Source organism: Podarcis raffonei, chromosome 4 (genome assembly GCF_027172205.1).
Source record: "Podarcis raffonei isolate rPodRaf1 chromosome 4, rPodRaf1.pri, whole genome shotgun sequence".
Taxonomy (NCBI): domain Eukaryota; kingdom Metazoa; phylum Chordata; class Lepidosauria; order Squamata; family Lacertidae; genus Podarcis; species Podarcis raffonei.
In genome coordinates, this window is record NC_070605.1 from 6,429,513 (window position 1) to 6,454,773 (window position 25,261).

At 48.5% G+C, this 25,261-nt stretch overlaps 1 protein-coding gene across 2 annotated transcripts in view; it reads left to right on the plus strand.

Annotated features, from left to right (window-relative positions):
• CLPB (caseinolytic mitochondrial matrix peptidase chaperone subunit B) overlaps nt 1-24,726 on the plus strand; it is a 78,319-nt gene extending 53,593 nt beyond the window's left edge. For both annotated transcript variants that reach the window (XM_053385343.1, XM_053385341.1), the window contains exons 8-16: nt 7,936-8,013; nt 12,364-12,419; nt 13,716-13,760; nt 15,341-15,502; nt 17,918-18,074; nt 19,495-19,568; nt 20,934-21,053; nt 22,847-22,951; nt 23,950-24,726. In XM_053385343.1, the coding sequence (XP_053241318.1) occupies nt 7,936-8,013; nt 12,364-12,419; nt 13,716-13,760; nt 15,341-15,502; nt 17,918-18,074; nt 19,495-19,568; nt 20,934-21,053; nt 22,847-22,951; nt 23,950-24,201 (1,049 nt within the window). In that variant the 3' untranslated portion in view covers nt 24,202-24,726. The remainder of the gene's footprint in view (nt 1-7,935; nt 8,014-12,363; nt 12,420-13,715; nt 13,761-15,340; nt 15,503-17,917; nt 18,075-19,494; nt 19,569-20,933; nt 21,054-22,846; nt 22,952-23,949) is intronic.
• Nucleotides 24,727-25,261: the final 535 nt, after the last annotated feature.

Below are 25,261 nucleotides of genomic sequence, written 5' to 3' on the forward strand. Positions count from 1 at the left end.
ACTCTGCCTCGGGATATCGCGCCAGGAAGGGGAGGCTTGCTGGTGCTTTTGCTGCCGCCTGCCCTGATGGTCCCAGCCTGTTAAGCTTTGACGTGGGTGGGTGGGAGGGGGTGTTCTTGACACACATACCCAGTTACTCTGAGTAGCCCCTGCCCATCTTTCAAGAGGGGCTGCCAAATGCAGGGCACACTTGGCATACCTCCTGACTGCGAAGCGACTGCTGTGCTCCCGGTCTAAATGCTGCAGCAGTGTGCCCCCCACCCCATGTCAGTGCACGTTGGTGTGGAGAGAGGAGTGTCGGGAAGCAACCCTTAATTTAGCTGCTATCTTGCTAGCTCCTCATTCTCTATCCCAGGACACGGGATGGTTGACAGTTGTCAAGCAAGCATTCTTTGACTTGCGTTTGGGGCATACCTGGCGCCTGCTTTCTTGCTTCAGTGGGCTCACTGGGACCCAGTTTGAGGAGCCTGATCTGAGGCTCACAGCTTACATTCAGTCTGTTGTCTTCTAGCCTGTTGTTTCGCTGCTTCTGCCCAATGTGGTTGCCCAGGGCATCAACTTGGTTGGCAGAGAGAGAAAGTGCATTCAGGTTTTTGGGGGAGCAAGACTTGACTGAATGCAACAACAAGAGGATGTTTCCAAGGGATGCCCCAGAATACGAGAACATAATGAGCGTGCTAGGTCAAGCCAATGCCCCATCTGGTCCAGCATCCTGTTCTCACAGTGACCAACCAGATACCTCCATGTGAAACCTGCAAGCAGGATCTGAGCACGAGAGCAACTCTCCCCTCCATCAGTCTTGTATTCAGAAGCATTGCTGCCTCCAACTGTGGAGGCAGAGCAAAGCCATCATAGCTAAGTAGCCTTTGACAGCCTTATCCTGCTCCTTAAATTTGCTTAATCCTCTTTCTTAAGCCATCCAAGTTGGTGGCCATCACTACTTCCTGTGGGAGCAAGTTCCATAGTGGAAAAAGGATGAAGATGAATGGTCAGTAGTGGATGCAGACATTCAAAATGAGCAGCCGCTTGCATAGCTGTACTGTGTTGCTTTCCCACTTATTTGGTGGGCGTTTTGCTTGTAGTAGGAGCTTGTAGTTGTCTACACTGACTGGCAGCAGCTGTCCTCAGTTTCAGACCAGGAGTCTTAGCCCTGCCTAGAGCTGCCAGGGGTTGAGCCTGGAACCTTCTGCCAGGGGTTCTTCCCATTGACTTTTGGCCCTTCCTGTAGAGCAGCACGGGGCTTAAAGTTTAGCACACTTTTCTTGGAGCAGAGTGGGAGTGGGCTGGCGGTAGGAATCTGGCCCTGTTTCCGCCTTGACCCCTTTGGCCACCACCTTCCTGCCCAGCCGACCCACGTCTGCTCATCAAACTGAGCCACCGCAGCAGTGGGGAAAGCCAAGCAGAGTCCTTTGAATGCCAGTGCCTTGCCTCACAAGGGCAAAGTTGGTCTTTGGTTCATGCCCGAAGGACGTCGCCCCTTTGGCGTCACGAGCCCAGCCAGGCCAAGAAACCCCACAGAATGAATTGATTTGATAAATGGACATTTATTACACTCACAAATTGGCTGAAACCAATTTTGGTCACGTCAACCCCTGATAACTGCTGGGGTATTGATTTGTGTAAAGTAATACAGTGAATTTATCAGTTCAATAGCCAGCTTGAAAGGCCTCTCAGAGACCCAGCGCTGTGGCGGCTCTGCAGTTACGGAGGGCAAAAGAAAGCCCAGGCTGGAAAGAGCTCTGGAGCCAGGGAGGCCCAAGGTGGCAGCGCCTGCCTCCTTCCCTCCCTCTCTTGTGCTCTTTCTCTCTCTGCTGTTCCCAGAATTTCAGCCAGGGCTTCTGTGCCTTAGTTCCTCCACAGCCTTTCTGCAAGAGTGAGGAGAGCGTAGCCTTGCAGAGAACGGATCTGTCTAAAATAGGGGTTGGATTCCCTCCATGGCCAGGTGGTGCAGATGTCCTGGACAGCTCAGTTGGTTACAGTGTGGTGCTGATAACACCAGAGTTGTGGGTTTGATCCACTTCTGGGACAGCTGCATTTTCCTGCATTGCAGGGGGTTGGACTAGATGATCCTCAGGGTCCCTCCTAACTTTACAATTCTATTATTCTACGTTGAGCCACCAGTGTCTTAACTGCCACTTCAGCTGGTCTTTGCTCTGTTGCTAACCAACTCTTTCACCTTCCAATCCTAGGTAGTGCTGCACAGTGTAGCTATCAAATTATTTTTATCTTCAGGAAAAACCCTTGCTGTCTTTTTCTTGGTTGGCTTTCGCAGCAGCCCTGCCAGGCGGCCCTCCATTATGCCCATTTTGCAGATCGGGAACTGAGGCCGAGATCACCATGGTGGTCCAGGTCTCCCAATTTCCAAATTGCTAGTGAGTAATTATGAGTTGCTTTGTGCCCTTTGCTCAAAGTCAATATAAAAAATATGTTTCCAAGGGATCTTGCAAGAGTATCGCAGAACCTGCACACTGAGAGGGTCTTTCTTGCATTTTACCTGTGGAATTTCAACCAGCCAGCCTTCAGCCACTTATGTTTGAAATCACATGAGTTAAATGTGCTTAAGATGTGGCCATACTATAATGCGTCTGAATAGCAGTTGTCAAAGACCCGCAGGAGGCGGGGAGTGCTCTTGCACTCTTATGCTGTGATCTTGCTTGGGGGGTTCCCCACAGGCAACTGGTTGGCCACTGCGGGAACAGGATGCTGGGCTCTATGGGCCACAGGCTCTTCTTCCATTCTTATGAAAATGAAGGAAATGTTCAAGGTGACTTTGTCTGCTCCAGAAGGGGAAGCGCAAGGAAGGAAAGCAGAGCCCTCAGAACCACCACCACCTGGCTGCCGAAAGTCCTGCTCAGCGCCACCTCCACCTGCCAAGATTTTGCCAATCACTCCCCAAACACTTCCATGCTTCTTTTTTGAAAAGAAGAAGAAGAAGAAAAAGAACGAACTCCTTCCCCTCCTAAGTCCCACACTTTTCATGGTGTGACTCTGGTCACGTCAAACTGCTCCTTCCTTTTGCACAAGGAGGAAATGGCTTTGCCACCCTCTCCCAAAACGATCAGTTGACCAAGGCCTGAATCCGGCTTCAAATTTTCTTGTTTTTATTTTAAAAACACATGGAAGGCAGAAAACATTCAAAGATGCTCATCTCTCTCCCTCCCTCCCTCTCTCTCTCTCTCTCTCTCTCTCTCTCTCTCTCTCTCTCTTGTTGAAAGGATCATTATTTGGAGACTCATGTCTGGAAAAGCTCACTGGCCCTTCTCCAGAGTTCGTCCTCTGCCTCTGGGTGCTTCTGGACATGCCGTCCACATTGCCCTTTTCTGCAAGAAGCACAGTGGCCTGTTTTCAAGCATCTGGTGGTTCTCATTTGCGCTCTCTCGCTCTCTTTCTCTCTCCTTCTGTCTGCCTTTCCCTCCCCTTCCATTATCCTACTCGGCTATCACAAAATATATCTTTTGCTCGTCATTCTTTTCAAGCTTGGCATTTCGCCTACTTTTAAGGAGCGCCTCTGTCAAGCGTAATACGTCGCATCTCCGGTCTCGCTGACCTCTGTCAACCGCCAAGACAGGGCTGAGTGGAATTTTAAAAAGCCGCCTGTGCAGGTGAGCGTTCTCTGCAAGGAGGCCCTGTCTATCACAACAACCTAGCACCCTTCTGGGCATCTCCCATCAGCCCCATGCAACGCACCAACGGGGGAAGGCTGCAAAATAGAGCTGCTGCAGCATCCTCTCTTCTTTGCACAAAGTATCACAAAACACTTTTATGAGAGTGCCTACACCGACTGGCAGCCATTCTCCAGGTTTTCAGGCAGGATGCATCTCCCAGCCCTGCCTGGAGGTGCCTGGGATTGAAGCTGAGATGTTCTGCATGCAGACCAGGTGCTCTGCCCCTTAGCTATGGTTCTACAGCTTTTGAGAAGCGCGTTGGAAGGCAGAGGCCTTGTTCTAATTAGGACTGGAAACTGGGAAGGCCTTCATCGGACGAGGCATCGCTGCCTCTCCTTGATGTATCAGTACCTTTTCAGCCCAAGGAGCGTGGGAAGCTGTCGTCGACATTGGTCCACCTAGAAGTCAGGACATTGGTCCACCTAGGCTGGGGATATTTCCCCTGAATGGCAGCAAAGAGTCCCTTTCCTTGGCTGTTCTCCAAGCCCAGTTGTCTGTGATAGACTTTTAACTGGAGATGGCAGGGACTGAACGTGGGGCCTTCTCCATGCAGCTGTAGCTGAGCATGTAATGCGAAGGAGAGGTCGGAAAGGTTCTGTGGTGGCTGGAAGCTAAATTGCTGCTGTGCCCAACAGTCCTATGGGCAGGTTTTGAATCTGAGATTATTCTTTGAATGCGGCACTGACCCCTTTGACCCTCCCCCTTTTCTCCTGCACCTTGAGTTCTTCTAAGTTTAGAATATAAGGAGAGACTGCTGGATCAGGCCATGTAGCGCAGCATCCAGTTCTCACAGTGGCCAACCAGATGCCTCTTTGGGGAAACCCACGAGCAGGAGTCGTGCACAAGAGGAATCTTCCCCTTCTGCAGTTCTGGAGGCAGAGCATAGCCATTCTGGCTAATAGCCATCAGTAGCCCTTTCCTGCTCTATGAATTTGTCTATTCTCCATTTAAAGTCACCCAAGTTGGTGGCTGTTACTGTCTCCTGTGGGAGAGAGTTCCACAGTTCCCTCTCCTTCGCCATGAATATGTTTGATCCTCTTTTAAGCATCAGGAAAGGACAAACGAAAGAATGACTGGGAGCTGCTATGGCTTCATCTCTCTGTCTTGGAGTGGCTATGAATTTTAATTAAGACCACCAGCACACAGAATAGCATTGAGGCAGGTGGGGAACACAAGTCTTAGCACCAGGGAGTTTGCAATCTAAATTGTAGGGGTTTTTTTTGGGGGGGAGACTATTTTATGTATTTAACAAAATAAAGTGGTTTCATGGGCTCAGGTGGAATGGCTAACGGGGTGGTGACTATGAGAAGAGCTTTCTGGATCAGGCCATTGGCCCACACGCGGGCATAGACACACTGTGGTGCAAACATGGCAGTTTAGTAGCCATGTTCCTTTGGCTTTCTCATGGAGTGTGGCTACTGGTACATTAGTCATCGAGCTGCTGGATTGTCCTCTCCTGCTGGGTCCATAGTTCCTCAAACCCTGGCAGGCAGAAGTGGATTCACCTCAGTGTTGCGTTTACAACTCAGAGGCCCCAAGAAAAAAAAAGATCTGGGTGGTGAATGTGGCACATAGAGCAGCTGGCATGGTTTGGAGGTTTGTGGCACCATTTTTCATGCTGTGTGCTGACTTTCCTGGGTGGCTTGTGCATGCTGAAGTGGTCCTCTGAATGCTTCAGAGCACACCAAGATGGCGCCTCGCCCTGTCCTGACTGAAAACTGCTTCTTGAACATTTTCCAGGAGAGGTGGAGTCACGGTCAGGACACGGATCAGGGGGTTCAAGATGCTGCTTCACCATGCCAGAGCAACCCAGAAAAGCCAGCCTCGTGGTGAGTTGTGCACCTCTGAGAAAAGGGAAGTGGGGGTTGAATAAGTTTTCAGCCACAATTTCACAGAGTATGTGCAGGGAGTTTGTTTTTAAACGTATTTACATGCTGCCAATTCATAAAACAATTTATACAAATTAACATAAAACGCCATTAAAAATCCTGCCAAGTTGTGTCAGGAAGAGCCTGTTCTGCAACTTGCATAAATTAAGCAAAATTGCCTGCATGCTTTTGTTTTGCATAATTTATTCTGTTGGGGGCTGCTTGCTGAGGCTGCCAAGGGGCAGAGCGTTGTAGCTTCACATCACTGCAGCTCAGAAATCCAGCTCCTGCCCACGTCTTTCTCAAGCCTGTCTTTATCTATGAAGGCAAGAGCTTCATAGAGTTTTTGAAGCAAAAGCTGATTTTCTCAGAAGGCTGAAGCAGGAATCCTGCGCCAGGCATTATACAATCATACCTTGGGTTACAGAAGCTTCAGGTTGTGTGTTTTCGGGTTACGGACGTGCCGAAACCTGCAAGTACCAGAATGGGTTACTTCTGGGTTTCGGCGCATGCACAGAAGCGCTAAATCGCTCTTTGCGCATGCCCAGAAGTGCCGAATCACAACCCACGCGTGAGCAGACACGATGCTGTGGGTTGCGGGTGCTGCGGGTTGCGAATGTGCCTCCCGCGCGGATCACATTTGCAACCCAAGCGTCCATTGTACAGTCATACCTTGGGTTGAAGTAGCTTTGGGATGAGTATTTTCGGGTTGCTCTCCATGGAGACCCGGAAGTAACGGAGTGCGTTACTTCCGGGTTTTGCTGCTCGCGCATGCACAGATGCTCAAAATGACATCATGTGCAGAAGCAGCAAATTGCGACATGCGCAGACGCAGGTTGCGTTCGCTTCAGGATGCGAATGGGGCTCCGGAATGGATCCCGTTCGCATCCAGAGGTACCACTGTACTTGGATGGAAGGAGAGAATCCAGGCAGCCACATGTGGAATAGACAGGGCATTTCTTGGGTCAGAACTCACAAGCAAATATTTATTTAGGAACACTGTACCCCACTTTTCACTATCTGCCTCAGAAGTGACTGTTATGCCATTTTCTAAAGAAGTCTCTGGAGCTTCTCCTGTTGCTGCGCTGAGGCCCCACCCCTTCTTTTTCTCTGCTCTCCCCAGTAGCCCAAATGCCCCACTTCCAGCTTCCATATAACGCTGCACACCCCGCCCCAAAAAAGAATGCCCACTGGTTACATCCATTAGGCACCAGCGACAAGTGTTTAAGAACATAAAGAGAGCCTGCTGTATCAAGCCAATGAGCTTTTGGGTCAGCATCCTGTTCTCACAGTGAACAGATCATAGAACTGTTGAGTTGGAAGGGACCCCAAAGGTAATCCAGTCCAGCCCCAGCCTGCAATGCAGGAATCTCAGCTAAAGCATCCATGGCAGATGACCATCCAACCTCTGTATAAAAACCTCTACAGAAGGAGAGCCCACAACCTCCCATGGGAAACCTGAAAGCTAGTAGCCATCACTGCCTCCTGTGGAATTGAGTTCCAAAGGTGAACTGTGTGCTACGTAGAGAAGTCCTTTATGTTATGTGTCCTGTCCTTCGCTTTAATGCAGCAGCCAGACCTTAAGCACAGCCACTGAATGTAAACAAATGCTGCCCCCTTGTTCTCATGTGGTCACTTTTTCCTTCCCTTTTTTAAACGCTGTGCATGTGCTGTGATCTGAGAGTGCAAAGCTGCGGTCGGGGTGCCAAGAGCAGCAGGATCCACAGGGAAGCTGTTGGGCCCAGAGGGCAGGTTTGGCCAACTCAAAAGTTTTAAGTGCTGCTCCTCTGCAAAGTAGATCCTTTTGTCCATCCCATGTTTCCCTGGCATATCTCCCCTCCATCCTCCTCCATCCTAGCACCATTATTTACGGCAGCCCATGAGTCTTCACAAGGCTGCCGTGACCTTGAATTCAAAGCTTCCTTCCCGTTAGCGTCGGAGAGGTAGCAAACTTCTCCTTCCCAGGTCTTTGTGCACAAAGGTGGCGCTTACAAGCTGGCGAGCTATTGAGCCTCTAGAATCTCTCTTTCCCCCAACCCTTTCCCCTCCCCTCTCGGTCCACCCGACAGGTCCCTTTCTGGTTCATTCAGTGTCCATCCTCCCTCCTGTTTCCCTGGCAACGCTGAGTGCACATCCTGGAAAACTTTATCCGAAATCTGCTCTGGGCAGCTTTCCAAATCCATGCTAACCTGATTAGGTATCTCTGGGGGCCTTGCTGGCTAATCAAATTAGGTAGCTCTAATGGCAGCGAAGACTTTGAGTGGGCAGAGAGCAGTAAAACATAGTGTATACTTAGTGATAATTATACTTGCTGTTGTGTCATTGATTTATATGCCTTTCCCTTTTTTATGTGCCCAGATATATAACCCCTTCCTTTGTTTTTCTTGCATTTTCGATTGCAGCCATTCGGAGGAAGGAAAATGGCTGGTATGACGAGGAGCATCCCCTGGTTTTTCTCTTCTTGGGATCGTCGGGAATAGGTAAAGTCGGCGTCCTTTTTTTTCCTTCTTTCATTTTTTTGGGGATGATGCAGGCTGGTCCAGCCCCAGAAAAAACGCCAGTGCTGATTTTTCCACACATGCTAGATATAGAAAAACCAAAGATGTTGCACCACGAAAGGGCCAGAAATCTCAAGTCTAGTTTTCAAGTACTTTTCTGGGCTCAAGTAAAGGACAGGTTGATTTTCAGTCCACTTACCTTCCCCGCTGCCCAGACACTGCCAGTGGTTCAAGTCATCGGCAAACACCACTTTCTATAACAAATAAGTTGCAACAGCGTAATAGTGGCACTGAACATGAACTATCCCAAATTCCAAAGTGAGAAAATCACACTAGGTACAATATTCATGTGAAACATAGAATTTTTATTATTATTCAGTTATAAAAATATTTGTATACTGCTGTGTTGTTTAAAAAAACCTACACCGCCAAAGCGGTTTATAGCTATAAAAGCATAAAACCATGCAATAAAGCCATTAACAGGGTAAAAACAGACATCAATTCACCAGGATCATTCCCTACCCATCAGGCTGTGGTTTTGTTTTTAAAAAAAGAATTTGAAAATCCTTAATCGTAGCATCATCCCAGAAGTTATCAAGAGTTGTGTTACCTTTCGCAAGCTTCTTGCCAGCTCCAGCAAAGGATGGCCCCGGGAAGAGCTGTATGTGTTGCCAAGGCATCCACACCCCACAACCGCTAAACCGAACTGGCACCCTGAGATCTGGTTCCATTTTTGAAAGACAGAAGCAAGTTTGTACTTCCTGTTGCAGAGCAAAGATTGAGAAGGGTCCAGCAAAGGCAAGGAAGCTAGAATGGACCCAGGAAGAGCCTTCTCACTGGAGTAAAACCATGGGGACCCAAGGCCCAGTCAGCATTCTGGACCCCTATGTTGTTTCGGGTTCTAAGCTCTGATTAGCACCAACCATGGCTTGGCATGGGGTCTGAATTGAATCACCCTTTCTGAGACACGGAACCAGGCAGTGCTAGAAACTGGGATAGAAAAGCTAGGAGCCAAATGGCTCCTGGGACCAGAGTTGTGGGCGCCAAAACAGAATGTCCAGTTGCCACTGGGGGCCAGGTCGGGGCGGTCAGCAACACTTTTAATTTATTATTTTGATAAGCATGAATTAATACGCAATTTGCGTAAGTGAAATGGTTAATATATGTTTAATTTGGTGTTGGCAATAAAAATATTAGTAGCATACTTCAGTTTCCAAAATACTCTACTCTTTATTATTAAACTCCTTAACATATTGTCTGTCCTTAACATATAATTTGAGGCTTCAAAGCACATACATTTCAGTAATCCTTGAGTGTCAGCCAGGTGCAAAAAAAAAAAGGCACCCAGACTTTTTGAGGTGCTTTTTGGCACCCTGCTAATTGCAAACCCTAGAACCAGGCAGATGAGAGAGCAGGTGAGGCGGAGTCATAGAAATTAGGGGTGAAGAGGCAGGACAAAGCTTTTAGCAGAGAATAAAGTGTGGCTTTAGGAGGTACAGCATGATCGCATCTTACACACATCTAACATGTGCTATTTCAACCGTACATGGTTGAAGACCAGCTGGTTGAAATCACACAAATCAAATGTAAGCGGATAGCTTAAAAGATCCTTTTGAACAGGATTTTCCTGGCATGGAGAGTGCTTTTAAACTGTCAGACTTGCATACCAGGCTCTTGAGATGCTCTTGCCATGATCTCAGACAACCCTGTGAGATTTCATGACAGCATCCCAGAACCCAAAAAGCAAACCTGAGAGCTTTAAAGTTCTCTGCCTTGCTTGGAAGGTCAGGATGGTCATGCAAGGGTGCTTTGGGTATACAGCCTTTTTGCGTATATGCACTGTCACCAGAGCGCAATCCCGGTGCAAGGTGCAGTTGCACCGAAAAGGGTGAAGCAGCAGGAATTGGCAGCCCCTGGTTGTAAAAGGAAGAGCCAAGGGAAGGATTGTCGCTCAGGAGTCTTCCCTCCGGCATCTCGTCTGAGTCAGGCAGACCCTGGTGTGCCCTTTCACCTTGAGGGCACCTTACCAGGGTCCTGCAGGGGCTGCTCTGCGCAGGTACATGCCTCGCGAGGGACAAACTCTCCTGCCGCAGTGGGGGCTGACATGTTTGTTGATACCATGTCGATGTGGATTTATTCCGTAATATGTGTTTTGAATTATTGATCGCCTTCATGCCTAGACTTTTATGATAGACGTTGCATATAAATCCAATAAACAAAGAATATTGTGTTTCCCAGCAAATCTGCTCCTTGTCTTGAAGTCAAGGACGTTGCGTTGGGGGAAGACTGGGTTGATGGGCCTCGGCTCCATCGCTCGCCTGGTCCTCCAAAGCACTTTTGCACAGCAAATCCTTCAAGGCTTCCTTTTTTCCCCGCTGGAGGCAGCAGGGACAGTTCACTTTTCTTTGCAGTTTATGTTTTCCAAAAACACCCCACAAAAGTTATTTTAAGAGCAAAAGGTATTCTGTAGCCCAACTGTCCCCAGTCTGGTGCCCTCCAGAGCTTTGGGCTGCAGCTACCTTCAGGCCCAGCTAAGCACAGCCATTGATTGGAGTTGTATTCTCAACACATCTGGAGGGCACAAAAACATGACCATGATAACTAATAATTTTGTGAGTAGCACCAAGTTAAAAACAAAAGAAGAATGTAAATGGGTAAAATTGATGGTAACTGCAGCCAGACAGGTTATAGTGAGTAGTGTAATTGGAAAAATGCAGAAGAGCTAGGGGTGAACCAATGGAGGAAAAAGCTGAGTAATATTATAATTTTAGAATATCTAACGGTGAAGATGCACAGAATGAAAGGATTTAAGGTCATTGAGAAAGAGGAGAATTGGTTTGAGAAGATACTGAACTATTTGGGTAGGTTTGAACAATTTGGGGCAATTAAAATGTTAAAAGTTAAATAAACCTTGTGGATGGAGGAGTGTTAACGTATATAAAATTGTACATTTGGTTGATTTTAATATGTTATTATTGATTATGTATACCCAATGTATCAGCTGCCAGGGGGGTTTCACTGTTTGTGTTTGGTTGTTGGAAAAAAATAAAAATTTAATTAAAAAAAACCTAATAATTTGGTGTAGGGAGAGTTTGGAGGTCTTTATAGGGCTTTACGGGACGCGGGTGGCGCTGTGGGTAAAAGCCTCAGCGCCTAGGGCTTGCCGATCGAAAGGTCGGCGGTTCGAATCCCCGTGGCGGGGTGCGCTCCCGCTGCTCGGTCCCAGCGCCTGCCAACCTAGCAGTTCGAAAGCACCCCCAGGTGCAAGTAGATAAATAGGGACCGCTTACTGGCGGGAAGGTAAACGGCGTTTCCGTGTGCTGCGCTGGCTCGCCAGATGCAGCTTTGTCATGCTGGCCACGTGACCCGGAAGTGTCTCCGGACAGCGCTGGCCCCCGGCCTCTTGAGTGAGATGGGCGCACAACCCTAGAGTCTGTCAAGACTGGCCCGTACGGGCAGGGGTACCTTTACCTTTACCTTATAGGGCTAAAATAATCAGTTTCCAGCAACCAGTTCCATTCTAACGAGGCCAAGAAGAGCTCAAGGTGGGACTGTGCAGGGGAGGGCAGCTCTGGAAGGAAGTGAAAGCAGAACCTACGGGGTCCATCCCTGAGACTGACAGCTGTCACTGGTATGGGTGCTTCAGGGAACCCTGTTTGTGAGCAGAGCATTAGAAAGCCAGTGGCCCATCCAGTCCAAAAGCAACTCTCCCCTCCTGTGGTTTCCAGCATCTGACTTTCAGAAGCATTGCTGCCTCCAACGGAGAGAGCCACAGGTCATGCCACTGGCACGCCACTCCCTCCAGCGCTGCCTGCCAGGGGGTGTGAGAAAGCCTGGACCCACGGAAGGAGAGACCATGCTGTGGCTGACGCCCAGCATCCTTGCTGACTCCGTTTCCAGGTGTTTGAAACCTGGGGGGGGGGGATCACAGGGTGGGCTTTGTAGCCCAGAATGTCCCACGCGGCCAGTGGACACAGTGGCTCTCGTGTTCCTGGGGTAGCTTGAGAATTGAGCCTGTGCTGTGTTTGTTTTTGTTTCTTTAAGTATATATTATCCCAGTTGGTAGAAGACTCTTAATCTCAGGATTGTGGGTTCGAGCCCCATGTTGGACAAAAAGTTTCCTGCATTGCAGGGGGTTGGACTAGATGACTCTGGCGGTCCCTTCCAACTCCACAGTTCCATGATCTCACTTGTAACACAGACGCTGCAAACGGGTCTTGGTTTTGTTGCCGCGCAACTTCCCGAGAGCTTTTTGCATGGTCTCTTCTTGATGTTCTTATCAAGGCGTTTCTCCCTCAACACTCCCTCTTTTCTCTGCCACTTCTTGAACAGGCAAAACTGAACTGGCCAAGCAGACTGCCAAGTACCTGCACAAAGATGTCAAGAAGGTAAGGCCTCTGCTCTCGGTTCCCCCAGCGGAACAGCCTTGTTTCCCCAGGCGTCAGTGGGTGGAGCGGCCAGGGACCCTGGAGGCATCGACCAAGAGGGTTCCCATTTCACAATTTCCTCCCTGGAGCTGCTCTGATCTGATCCAGAAGAATTGCCCTGGCCACAACTGTGGCTTCTGTGGGAGCGAGTCACCACTTTAAAATGTTCCAGGTTTTGGAGTTATGCAGGATGCCGCTCTGTGCACAGGTTTCCAGGGCGAAACCACCGTCCCTTTTCCAGTTACGTTTTTGTCCTCGCTGCCGTTGTTACTGGCTCCACATCAAACACCACAACAGCCAAGGACAAACAGGCCTTGCTAATTCAATGGCATGCTCAGAATAAGTGGTTCATTAAAGCCTAATCAGTTTGTTGGTTATTTAGTTAATTAATGCATCAAAGAGGGAGTCACAAAACGTGGAGAGAATTATTGGGGAAGGACAGTAGGAGAGGGCGGCTTATAACAGCAGCTGGCGGGTTAAGGGAGATGTCATTACCGAGATCTTGTTTCTGTGCCAGCTGAAAGCCCGCCTCATCCTCTGGGTGTGCAGCAAAAACCTCGCCGGTTTTTAAACAAAGGACAATATATTCTGATTGTGGTTTCTGCATCATTGGTTACCTTTTACAGCCCAGCCCAGCCGTCTTGGGTACATTTGAATGCAGGAATGCAAGAAAAGTTGGGCGTGATTTGGGTGAAAATTCTGGCTGCTGTGTTTGGAGAAAGCCCAGGGATGCTCAGTAACTTGGGAGTAGAGCATCTGCTTTGCGGGACGAAGGTCCCAGGCTTGGTCCTCTATGACACCTCCAGGTAGAGCTTAGTTTGTGCCCTTCCTGAATCCCTGGGGAGTTTCTTGGATGGCTTCAAGCTCTGCTCAGTCAGCGCAAAGGGAGCACATGCAGATCCCTATTAACCAGTAACTAAATAAAACAAGCATACCATTGGTCTTTCTCCCCCTGCGTAGTCTACTGGCAGCCGCTCTCCAGGGTTTGAAACTGAGCCGTTCCCAGCCGTACCTGGAGATGCCCAGGTGTGGGGGCTTGAACCTGGGCCCTTCTGCAGTCAGAGCAGATGCTCTGCCACTTCTCCTCCTAACAGATTTTGTGCATACAGATCAATGTGCAAAGTGGGGACACGACACACAGGTCTCTGCAGAGCCTGGCATTGCAACAGGCACACTCTGTCAGGGATCTGGGATTCTGCAGCTGCCTGTCATCAGCACCAATAAATGAGTCCCTTTTTGTTTCCTTTGTGCCACCAGGGTTTCATCAGGCTGGACATGTCTGAGTTTCAGGAAAGACACGAGGTTAGTAAGAGAGGTGCACACCCTCAGCAACACCACCACTGTTTGAAGATCCCGGAATTGACAACATTTGGCATTCTCACCTTTGCTGACACTCTCTTCTTGGGTGGCAAACTCTCTCCAGATACTCACCCTCGCTCCTCCAGCCTCACCTGAAAAAAGAAAACTTAACATTTCTATGGTGTGCCCTATAGAACACCATCTCCCATACATTCCTTCCTGTCTCCTGAGAACAGAAGGGAGGTAGCTGTATTCTGTGTTCCTTGTTTCTTAGTTGCAATATTAGTTGGGATATAAAGTAAGGCTTTTTCCATGGTGCCTGGAGAGAGATCTCAAGCCATCGCCTTGTTCTCTTTCCTCCCCTTTTTATTTTTTTCTGTTCATTTATTCATTTTTGTTGTTGTTTTGGCCTTGCTATGAAAGGCTCAGTATTGTCTGAAAGTGGAAATCTGTTGCAGGATAAGCTTGTGGCTTTTTTTAATGAAAAAAAGAGAGAATTTTTAATCTAGTGGTTCCTATACCTTTTGGGAACCCCATCCCCTTGGTTCCACAAACTCAGCCCCAGTTCCCCCACTCTGTAAAAAGCATTATTCAAAATTGCAGTTTGCATGAGCAAACACCCTCCAATCAGATGTCAAAGACAACTATCTGAAAGGAAAGTTTTAAATGTTTGACATTTTACTATGTTTTTATATGTGCTGTAAGCCACCCAGAGTGGCTGGGGAAATCCATCCCGATGGGTGGGGTATAAATATTATTATTATTATTATTATTATTATTATTATTATTATTATTATTATTTTTACTACTACTACTACTACTACTACCATTACTACCAAGGAAGAAAATAACATCATAAAATTTAAAACCATTAATTTCACATTTATTCAAAATCCATTTAAAATGGTTTAATTCAATTAATTCAACCAAACTGATGAACTTGATACAGTGATACTAGTGTTCAAAGTCTGATAGTCATTTAGACTTTCTGCGCCCCCCCCCCGCTGCCCCCCTTGCCTCTTAGTGTCCTCCTAGTTATCCCACTGCCCTCACCCCCAGGAGATGGTACAACCACTAGCCTAGTCCCTGTTGATCAAATATTCCTGGTGAGATTTTAGAACATGAGTGGAAAGCAGAGTGTAGTGCAGAAGGTCTTTAAAGTGTCAGGGCCCCTTCAGAGCTACTCGCCAAGGCTTCTATCTCTGGGACCTTGAACCAATAATTCAGCTGCCTCTGCTCTCCGTGTCCACCTCCCATTCCTCCAGACCATGCAAAAAGCCACCACTGTATATCCCTTAAAATGTAGATTGAGGAGCAGAACTGATTCTGCAACATAAGCAGCCATGTGATGATGCGCCTAATTTGCACATTGCGGTCTTAGTAATTGGATTTCCTCCATTCCAAATGCACCCAGCTCTGGACGTACAATCTTTTCCTTGCTCTCTCGGCGCGCTGAAATCGGACGGTGCAGGCTCCGAACTCCTTGTGCAGGCTAGTCTTGCTTTGAGCCACAGCAGGTCTCTTTCCCCCGGCCCAGGGCGTGGGCGTCCCCATCTGACGCCTGTGGCTTCTTTCCCTCCCAGGTGGCCAAGTTCATTGGCTCTCCGCCAGGTTACGTCGGCCATGAGGAAGGCGGCCAGCTTACCAAGAAGCTGAAGCAGTGCCCAAATGCCGTGGTGCTCTTTGACGAAGTGGACAAGGCCCACCCGGATGTCCTCACCATCATGCTGCAGCTGTTTGATGAAGTAAGATGCCGTCCGAGGCCCCTGTGGCAACATGAGGTTCCTGTGGGATTTGGCAAGTTACCCTCGCTAGCCAGTCAGGAAAGAGTTATTTGGGCCACACAAAAATGCAAACTTATCAAGTTGAAAGGCACGTGTTAACCCAGATAACCCCTCGGCACATTGGACCCCGTTTTGTGCAATCAATGATTGCCTGGTCCTTTGGGCTGCTACAGCAAACAGAGAAAACTGTGCACATGTACATCACCACAAACACAGAAATGGCACAAAAGGGGCAAAAACGGCCCTAAAAGAGTGCAAAAATGGCACAAAAACAGCATCCAGGAATCCCAGGAGCCCTTGCACCAACTTTTGAGGCCTGTGGAGGGTTGGAGTTGGAGCAAGGAGGTTTGGAGGGAGTGATGGCGGTGTTTGCAGGTGTTTCCAATGGCGTTCCGAATAGACGTGGTTTAAACGCATGTTACCTCGGAACATAAACCCCATGTAAATGGAGAGCTGCCTGTGTTTTGTTTCTTGCATCCTATATTCCTCCTTTTCCTCCAAGGAGCTCATTGTGGCATAAAGTTCTCTCCCCCTCCGCACTTCATCCCCACTACAAGCCTGCTGAGAGGCACTGAGCTTCTTGGGCCAAGTCAGCATCTGAACTCAGGCCTCCCAGGATCTAGTCCAACGCTCTAGCCGCTACACCACACTGCCTCCAACATATTTATCCATATTAACCAGTAAACGGCAGATTCCATTTTGTAGAATAGCCATGGGGAAGGATGAGGAGCTGATGAGGGGGCTCTGAGCCCTTCCTTTCTCCAGATGACCAGGGCGTTTGTTTCGTCATTATCTGGTGTGCCACCATAGGGACTAGTAGCTTGCACTCTGCTGCTCCTTTTCCGCAGTTGAGCATCTCAGGATACTGGATTTTGCGCAGAACACACCCTCCTGCGCCCATGAGCTTCGGCATCCTTGAGTCCTGAACTTACTTGCATCACTTTACTTGTTTCCCACTTGATTGGGGTGAGGGGCATTGACACATGCTCAGCTACGCCTTTGGGTCATTGGTTTGTGCCTGAGAACATCTGACTCCTCCAGGCTGACTGGCTGACCTGCAGTGGTGCGCTAGGCATTCCCCTGAGGGAGGCTGAGCGCGTGCAGATTTCACCACCCTCCTGTGTGTGTCCTCACTTCTTGGTGTGTGTGTTTGTTTTTTGTTTTTTTATTAAAACTGGCTCCATGGTTGTTGGTGGTGGTGGCGGGCTTTTCAGGGTGGGGGGCTTCCCTCTAGGATTAATATCACTGGTATTGCATAGATCATGGTGGCAGCCACTAAACGCGAAATCAATTCCTGAACCGCCTGCCTGACAGAGCAATAACCGAAATGTTAATCCCAAGCACCCGGCACAAATTTGTGTCCTTCAGCTGGGCACGGCTGCGCCTGGCAGCGTTGGGAGGGAGGGGACAGACGACTTATGCTTCTGTTTTATTTTTCTTCTCTCCCCCTCCCTGCCGTTCCCCAAATTGGTATTTTCGAAAGGTTCTTATTTTTAGAGTTCTTGGGGGGAGACAGAGGAGGGGAGCGCTCAGAGTGGCGGCAGAGGCAATGACTCTCCTGTGCAGCAACCCCCAAGTGCCTCTTGCCCTCCCCTCCGGTTAGCTGTGTATGGTATTAGGAACGGTTATGATCTCATGCCTGATGAGGGAGCAGCTAGAACAATCCCCCTGTACCAATGATATGTCTTTATAGCTCACAGCCGTTCCACTGCCAGCGTATTAAACTGGCTTACTCCAGCTCGAGTAAGCTGTCTTCCAGGGCTGGGGCGGGTGCACAGGCAGTGCCCAAATGCTTCCATTCCTCTTCCAAGCAACGTAGAACTGCAGAGTTGGAAGGGACCCTGGGGGTCCTCTAGTCCAACCCCCTGCAATGCAGGAATTTCAGCTAAAGCATCCATGGCAGATGGCCACCCAACCTCTGCTTTAAAAGCCTCCAACAAGGAAGAGCCACAACCTTCTGAAGGAAGCTGTTCCACTTTCTCAAATGGCTCTTACCCTCAGAAAGTTTTGCACTTTAATCAGAATCTCCTTTCTTGCCCCTTGGATCCGTTGATTCTGGTCCTCCCTTCTGGGGCAACAGAAAACAAGCTTGCACCTTCTTCCATGCAACCCTTCAGATATTTGAAGATGGTTCTCACATCATCTCTCAGTCTTTCTTTATGGCAGCATTCCCCAACTTGATCCTTTCCAATGTATTCAACTAGATCTCCTACAAGGGCTGCTTTCTTGGGATCATTCTGCAGCCTCCTTGCAGGGCAGAAGAGGGCCTTATGCCTGAATCAGAAACTTCCCTTTCTATCAGTAGGCTTTGCATTGATGCCTGTCCTTGTGCCTTACGGAGGAGTCTGACTCTGCTGTTTGTTGCTGTTTCTGAAGGGCCGGCTGACAGACGGGAAGGGGAAGACCATTGACTGCAAAGACGCCATCTTCATCATGACCTCCAACGTGGCCAGCGACGAGATCGCCCAGCATGCCTTGCAGCTGAGGCAGGAGACCGTGGAACTCAGCCGGAAGAGAATTGCCGAAAAACTAGGTACCCGTTCTCCCTGTGTGCATTCCTCCCCCCACCCTCTAATCTATGGGTGTTCTCTTCCTCCTGCCAAACCCCAACCTGTGTGACATCCTTTCCGCTGCATCAGACAAAGCTCTGTCTGTTCCCTGTCTCTTTCAAGTGGCGCCAACCATATCCCCAAAGCACAATGTGAAGGCAAGAGGCTGCCCCCAGCAGCCTGCATTTAGCCACCAGCATTTAAGTTTGGGGTGACTGCCACACCTCTTCCTAACCGCATGCCAGTGTGGTGAAGCAGATTAGAATCAGCCCACTTTGCCACGGCAGTTGGCCCCGAGATCAACCCATCTATCATGAGATCCCTCACTCCTATCAAATCCCTCATTCTGCCATGAAACTTGCCCCAGGATGCGTCCTTGGACCAGTCGCTGCCTCTCAGCCTAACCTAGGCTTCCTCAACCGCAGCCCTCCAGAAGTTTTTGGCCTACAACTCCCATGATCCCTAGCTAGCAGGACCAGTGGTCAGGGATGATGGGAATTGTAACAATAAATAAATAATAAATTTTTATTTATACCCCGCCCTTCCTGGTTCAGAAAACTGGGCTCAGGGCGGCTAACAACAAATTTAAAACACTTAATTGATACAACAAAAAACAGTATAAAATACAGTATAAAACGTGAATAACATTAAATTCAGAATTCAAAAATCAATTTAGGGGGGAAATCCATCTAATAAGCATTAGATGATCACCAGGGCTAGCTGGCTAAATTAGTCCTATTTGGGCCAGCGAGGAGACCAGGGGAGAATTAGCTGTGGGATCCCAGAGCGGGTAATCTTCATAAAAAGGGGAGGGGGAGGAAAGGAAGGGGAATAAAAGATCAGGCGGAATTCAAATTAAAGGCCAGGCGGAATAGCTCTGTCTTACAGGCCCAACGGAAGGAGGTTAAATCCTGCAAGGCCCTGGTCTCATGGAACAGAGCATTCCACCATGTCGGAGCCATCACTGAGAAGGCCCTGGCCCTGGTGGAGGATAATCTGACTTCCTTAGGCCCTGGGACCTCTAAACAATGGTTATTCATGGACCTTAAGATCCTCTGCAGGGCATACCAGCAGTCTCAAAACATCTGGAGGGCCAAGGTTGAGGAAGCCTGGCCTAACCTACCTCACAGGGCTGTTGTGGGGATTCAATGAGGTGGGCGGGGGGGGGACAATGTATGCCACCTTGAGCTCCTTGGAGAAAAAGGTGGGGTATAAAGGCAATCAGTAATTTGTGCAAACTGTCTCACGACACTCTCGGGACACTGGGCAAGCAGAATGAGCCAAGCTGCGGTGCTGGCTTCCAAAGCCAACAAGCAGGAGCAAAGGAACCCCCTGCTCTGGAAAGTGTGCTGTCTTTGTGGGGCTCCCTGCACCCTGAGCCAGGATTGTGCCTTTTCCTTTCAGATGACGTCCAGATCACAGACAAGATAACCATCTCCAAGCAGTTCAAGGAGAACGTCATTCGCCCCATCTTGAAGGTACAGATGGTGCTGTTTATCGCTAGCCTTTCCTTTCAGCCGTCTTGGGTTTCCAAAAGTGGAACGCCCCAAAGCCTCGGGGGTTCGTTTTCAGTCCTCCTCTTCAGTTTCAGGCGCTCAAATGGATGAGAGCAGAACTCCGACCTGGGTCAGAGGAAGGATCCTCAATTGTTTCCCGCAAGCAAGCCTCTGAGCCGAAAGCACTTGCACCTTAATGCCCCATGTCAAGAGGAGAGGCTGGTTTGGCTGGCATTCCTCACTGCCACCTTCAGCCCCAGATGCCACACACTCACTGGGATGGCGAGGCAGATGGTATGGGGGAGCCTTAGGACTCCACCCCAGACCATCGTTGAATTTCAGGAAGACAATTTGATATTTATTTGTTGCTATTGCTCAGGTGTGAGAAGTGCAGAGGATCATTATATAACATATACATATAGCGTACACTTAGAATCATAGCTCAGGAATCCCTGGCAGATGGCGATCCAACCTCTGTTGAAAAAACTCTACTGTCAAACAGCTCTTCCTGTCTCTTACTTCATAGATCATACAAGATTTTTTACAAAATCCTTGTAGTTTTTCCTAGACAATATTTACCAGCACAGTGGTACCTTATCACCAGCTTAGGTGATGAAGAACTTGGATTAAGAACGCTGCGAACCTGGAAACAGGTGTTTTGGTTTGTGAACTTTGCCTTGGAAGCAGAACATGTTGAGTGTGTTCCATTTGTAAATTGAGTCCCCCGCTGCTATGGGAAAGCACGCCTTGGTTTAAGAACGCTTTGGTTTAAGAATGGACTTCCAGAACGGGTTAAGTTCATAAACCAAGGTACCACTGTATAGCAGCACACATTTATTATGTACCATTGGGAACATTCTAGTGGGTCACTAGGCATAATTTTTTAAAATACGGGGAACTGTATATCGTAATATAACAAACATCCATCCGAAAAGAAGTCCGCACTAGCTTCTTTGGAATTCTTATATTTTTTAGAAACATCAGAAGCAAATTGGTGTATGAACACATTGAACAGGAAAATGGAGAGCCTGCAATCCTATATGTTTACTTGGGAGTAAATTACGGCGCTAGAGCAAAGCAGGAGTCTCCCTGGTTCATACTTAGATGAGGGTAGAGTCCTCCTAAGCAACTTAATAAAAGGGAGCCCACCAGACGTAATTGGGGGCGTGGAGAGGTTCTGCTCATTCGCCCTTCTGTTCATTTCAATTTGCTTTCACTTCTCCTGGTCTGGTTTTGTCCTCCAAGGACAGCGATTTCAACATGTTACAGGGTTTTTTCCCCTGCAGACTGCTCATCTGCTTTGCCTTCCCAGCAAACCTCTCTGCTCTTCCTCTTTCCCTCCTGCAGGCTCACTTCCGGAGAGACGAGTTCCTGGGAAGGATCAACGAAATTGTCTACTTCCTCCCCTTTTGCCACTCGGAGCTCATCCAGCTTGTCAACAAGGAGCTGAGCTTCTGGGCTAAGAGGGTAAGGGTCCCTGCCAGTCGCCCCCACGCCTCCTCCCTCCCCATGCATTGCGCCTTTCGCACAAACACACACGCACCCCAGCACTTCATTTAAAGGGAGAAAGAAGTCCTTGCTGTTAATTCCCTTGAAAATGTGAAGATGGGGTTCATAAATGCGAACACAAATATGTAACTGCAGACACATAATTGAAAAATCACAAATTAAATCCAGGTGCCTGTTATCCAATTCTGCAGTTTAATGACAGTTAGACCCAACAGCATTTCACAGACCTCCGTTTCTGGAATTTTGCACCAAATTTTGCACCAAATCATGAGCTTCCATTTTAGAATAGAAAGCAAAGCAAGTTCCTGGTCCTCATTATTATTATTATTAAGCTGTGTTTGAAGGATTAAAATCAGACGGCTGTCTGTAAAAAGCACCAGCAATCGAGAGAGTGGAAATTCTGTGCCCTTCCCAGTCACCTTCCCCTCTCTTGTGATGTCTAGTTTCCTAATCATAAGTCACTCATAGAATCCTAGAATTGTAGAGTTGGAAGGGACCCCAGGGTCATCTAGTCCAACCCCCTGCAATGCACTCTTGCCCATCTTGGGTGGTATTATAGTTCAGTGGTAGAATATTGGCTTTGCATGCAGAGAGTTACCAGCTTCCTCAAGCAAGACTTGGACACTCGTTCCCTAAACCACTTCCTGTCTGCTTAGGCCAGGCATAGCAAACTTGGACCTCCAGATGTTTTTGGGGGACTACAACTCCCATCATCCCTAGCTAACAGGACCAGTGGTCAGGGGTGATGGGAGTTGTAGTCCCGAAATATCTTGCCTGGCTAAGGCAGTGCTGAACTAGATGGACCAGTCACCTGACTCAGTATAAAACAGCAGCATGCATCCCATAGTTCAGTGTTTAAAAACATAGTTTGCCTGCAGAGGGTCCCAGATTCATTCCCTGGTGCCTTCAGGGAAGGATCGTCCTCTGGAGCCCTGAAGAGCTGCTGCCAGCCAGTGAAGTTATACTGAGCTGGATGAGCCCAGGTGATGGTCTGGTTTGTCATTAAGCAGCAACAGACAGGCATGTGAAATCACTTTTAATGAAAAACAAAGGTCAGAATAAGCATTTAGATTAAGAAATGATATACAACACAAGCAAATCTTCCGCACATGTTTTTTGTTTTTGTTTTTTGCAATGTGCTCTGAGTGCAGAATTTGGGTAGCACTTCCTTGGGGTGGAAACTTCACTTTTTTAAAAGAAATGAGTAAAAATGTGACCCTGTGCAGTTGCCATGACTCTTGTAAAATCTGCGCAGAGAAAAAACTCAACACACACAAGTTACCTATTTTATTCAGATGAATATTTGATGCCAAGCCATTTCAAATGTGTGCGGTTAGAAAAAGTAAGTTTAAGGTAATATGGCCTTAATTTACACAATATAGCACTTAACGGGATCGGGGCAGGTTGTAATAGAGCCGATTCCCTTCTTAACTCTTGTCAGCTCTGATGAAGCTGTTTTCCAGGGGAAGCAAATTGCAGTACTTTAAAAAAGAAGCAAAACCCCACACCCGCAAATCCTCTCCAGCCATATAGATTTTCTGTGCGGTGGTATTACGAAGATGTCCTCATTTCACCAGGATCACAGTGGAGGACAGTGTTCAAGCGAGGGGGGTGGGGGTTGCTTTCCGTAGATAGGAGACTCCGGCCAAGAAAGCAAACTGCTCAGCCCAGTGCAAACCAGCCTCTGCTTCAGACAGCGAAAGCGTGACCATCGGATCCCAGTAACTTGCTGCTTCTTTCTCCCCCTGCAGGCCAAGGCAAGGCACAACATCACCTTAGTGTGGGACAGGGAGGTGATGGATGTGCTAGTGGATGGCTACAACCTGCACTACGGAGCCCGCTCCATTAAGCACGAGGTGAGCGGGGGGGGGGCAGAGGAGGCTCTTGCTCCTCTTCCAGCGCTGACAGAAGGCACCTGGTGGCAAGGCTTGCTTTCTCCCTCAACTAAGATGCTCCACCAACGCTGCTGCAACCTTGGCTCATAAGGGAGCCAGCATCATCCCGGTTGTCCTAATGATCCCTGAGCATGGAATTTGCCCTTTTCACAGCTGAACCTCTTCATTGAGCTATATCTGCTACGACCCCAAGGTCTCATTCCCCATGAGCATATATGAAATTAAGATTTTGTGGCCCCTTCCATCTCCACAGCATGATTCACTGATGTGCAATCTCTTGAATGTGCAGTCTGCCAGTCTCAAGGCAGCTTCTGCTTACGGCTGCCCACGTAGGCTGTGTTTTTTTATTGTTTTAAGTCATTTTTATTTGGTTTCACAAATACAAAGTTATAAACAAATAGAAAACGAGAAACGTATCCATATAAAGAGATTCCTTCACATCTCCTGGCTTCCTCCCACCCCCTCCATGAAATTCCCTTTTAAACATTTATTCCTGAATATTCTTCCATACTCTCATTTTTATATCAAACCACATTATCCATGATAATAGTCACACTACAAGTGAGATCAAAATCCTGCTAACGTTTCCATCTGCTTACAGTGGTCTCCTAAATAACTTAGAAATTTTCCCATTCTTTTATAAAGTCATTCTCTTGATTTCCAAGTTTTCCAGTCAGTTTTGCCATCTCTGCATAATCCATTAGCTTGGTTTGCCACTCCTCTCTGGTAGGGACTTTGTCTTCTTTCTGTTTAATTTTCTATCCTGCCTTTTCTTAAAAGAGCTCAGGGCAGCTCCCCTCTCAACAACCCTGTGAGGGTGGTTAGGCTGGAAGATAGGAAGTAGGCCAGGACCTCTCAGGGAGCTTCGCGGCTGCATGTGGGATTTGAACCTGGGTCTGTGTTCTTGATCCAGAACTCTTCTCACTACCACATGGCCCGTCTCTGTCCCTGATCCCCAGGTTGAACGTCGAGTCGTGAACCAGCTTGCCGCCGCCTACGAACAGGACCTCCTGCCCCGTGGTTGCACCTTGCGGATCACGGTGGACGACTCAGACAAGCGGCTCCTGAAAGCCAAGGGCAGCTCGTCCCCCGCGGAGGGCCAGAGGAAGGGCCCCACGCTGCGGCTGGAGATAGTTGAGAAGGACAGCAAAAGCCGGAAGCTGGACATTCAGGCTCCGTTGGCTCCCGACGAGATGTCCTATACTTTATAGGCCCGCGGGCTGCCCCCTGCGGAGCTTCAGGTTGTGTGGTCAGTAATAAAACAATCATGAGATGTAGACGGAGGAGTAAGGAAGGTGGTTTGGGGAACCCGGGTTTCTCTGGAGATCAGAGCTTAGCTGGGAGAGCGATAAAGAGAGAACCTTATAGCTCAAATCACTGCTACAGCCTTGTTGAGACAGGGCTACCCTGTGCAAAATCGATGGGCGGGTTCAGCCTGCCGCCCCGCAGAGCTGTTTGCGAGGGGGAGAGGTTTGTGCTTTGGGTGGGGCAGGGTTTCTCAGGGGAAATAAGCACGAACTTCCTTGTTCCGAGCCAGCTGCTGTGCCTGCCTCCCTCCAGCCCCAAAAGTGATGCTGCAGAATGCGTTGGGTGCCGATTCAGGTCTCAGAAAGTGACTTTTTCAGATGCTCACCAAGGTCATGACTCTGCGGAAGTGCTGGGTGTGGCCTTTTCCAGCCACCTGGGCACCAACCAGATCTCTTAAGTTATTGCAATAAATGTAAATGGATACCAAATGAGCTCCTCTCTTCGTCTGTTCATCTCGGGCGTTTAGGTGGCGGCGGTGGGAGAACCTCCTGCACGTGCTCGGCTGAAATGCATGGGAGCTGTGCAGGTGGACATTTTGTAGAATCCTAGAAAGTGGAAAGGCCTCCTAGGGGTCATCTAGTCCAACCCCCTGCAATGCAGGAAGCACATCTAAAGAATCACTGACACACGACCATCCAACCTTTGCTTAAAAACTACCAAAAAAAGGAGAGTCCATCACTTTCCAAGGGAGTCTGTTCCACCATCGAGCCGCTCGTACTGGTAGAAAGTTCTTCCTGATGTTTAGTTGGAGTCTCCTTTCTTGAATCCATTGGTTCGAGTCCTGCCTCCAGTGCAGGAGAAAACAAGCTTGCTCCATCCTCCATGTTGGCAGTCCTTCAGAGATTCAAAGATGGCTGTCATATCACCTCCCAGTCTTCTCTGCTGCAGGCTAAACATCCCCAGCTCCCTCAACCATTCCTCATAAGGCTTGGTTTCCAGGCCCTCGGCCATCTCAGTCACCCT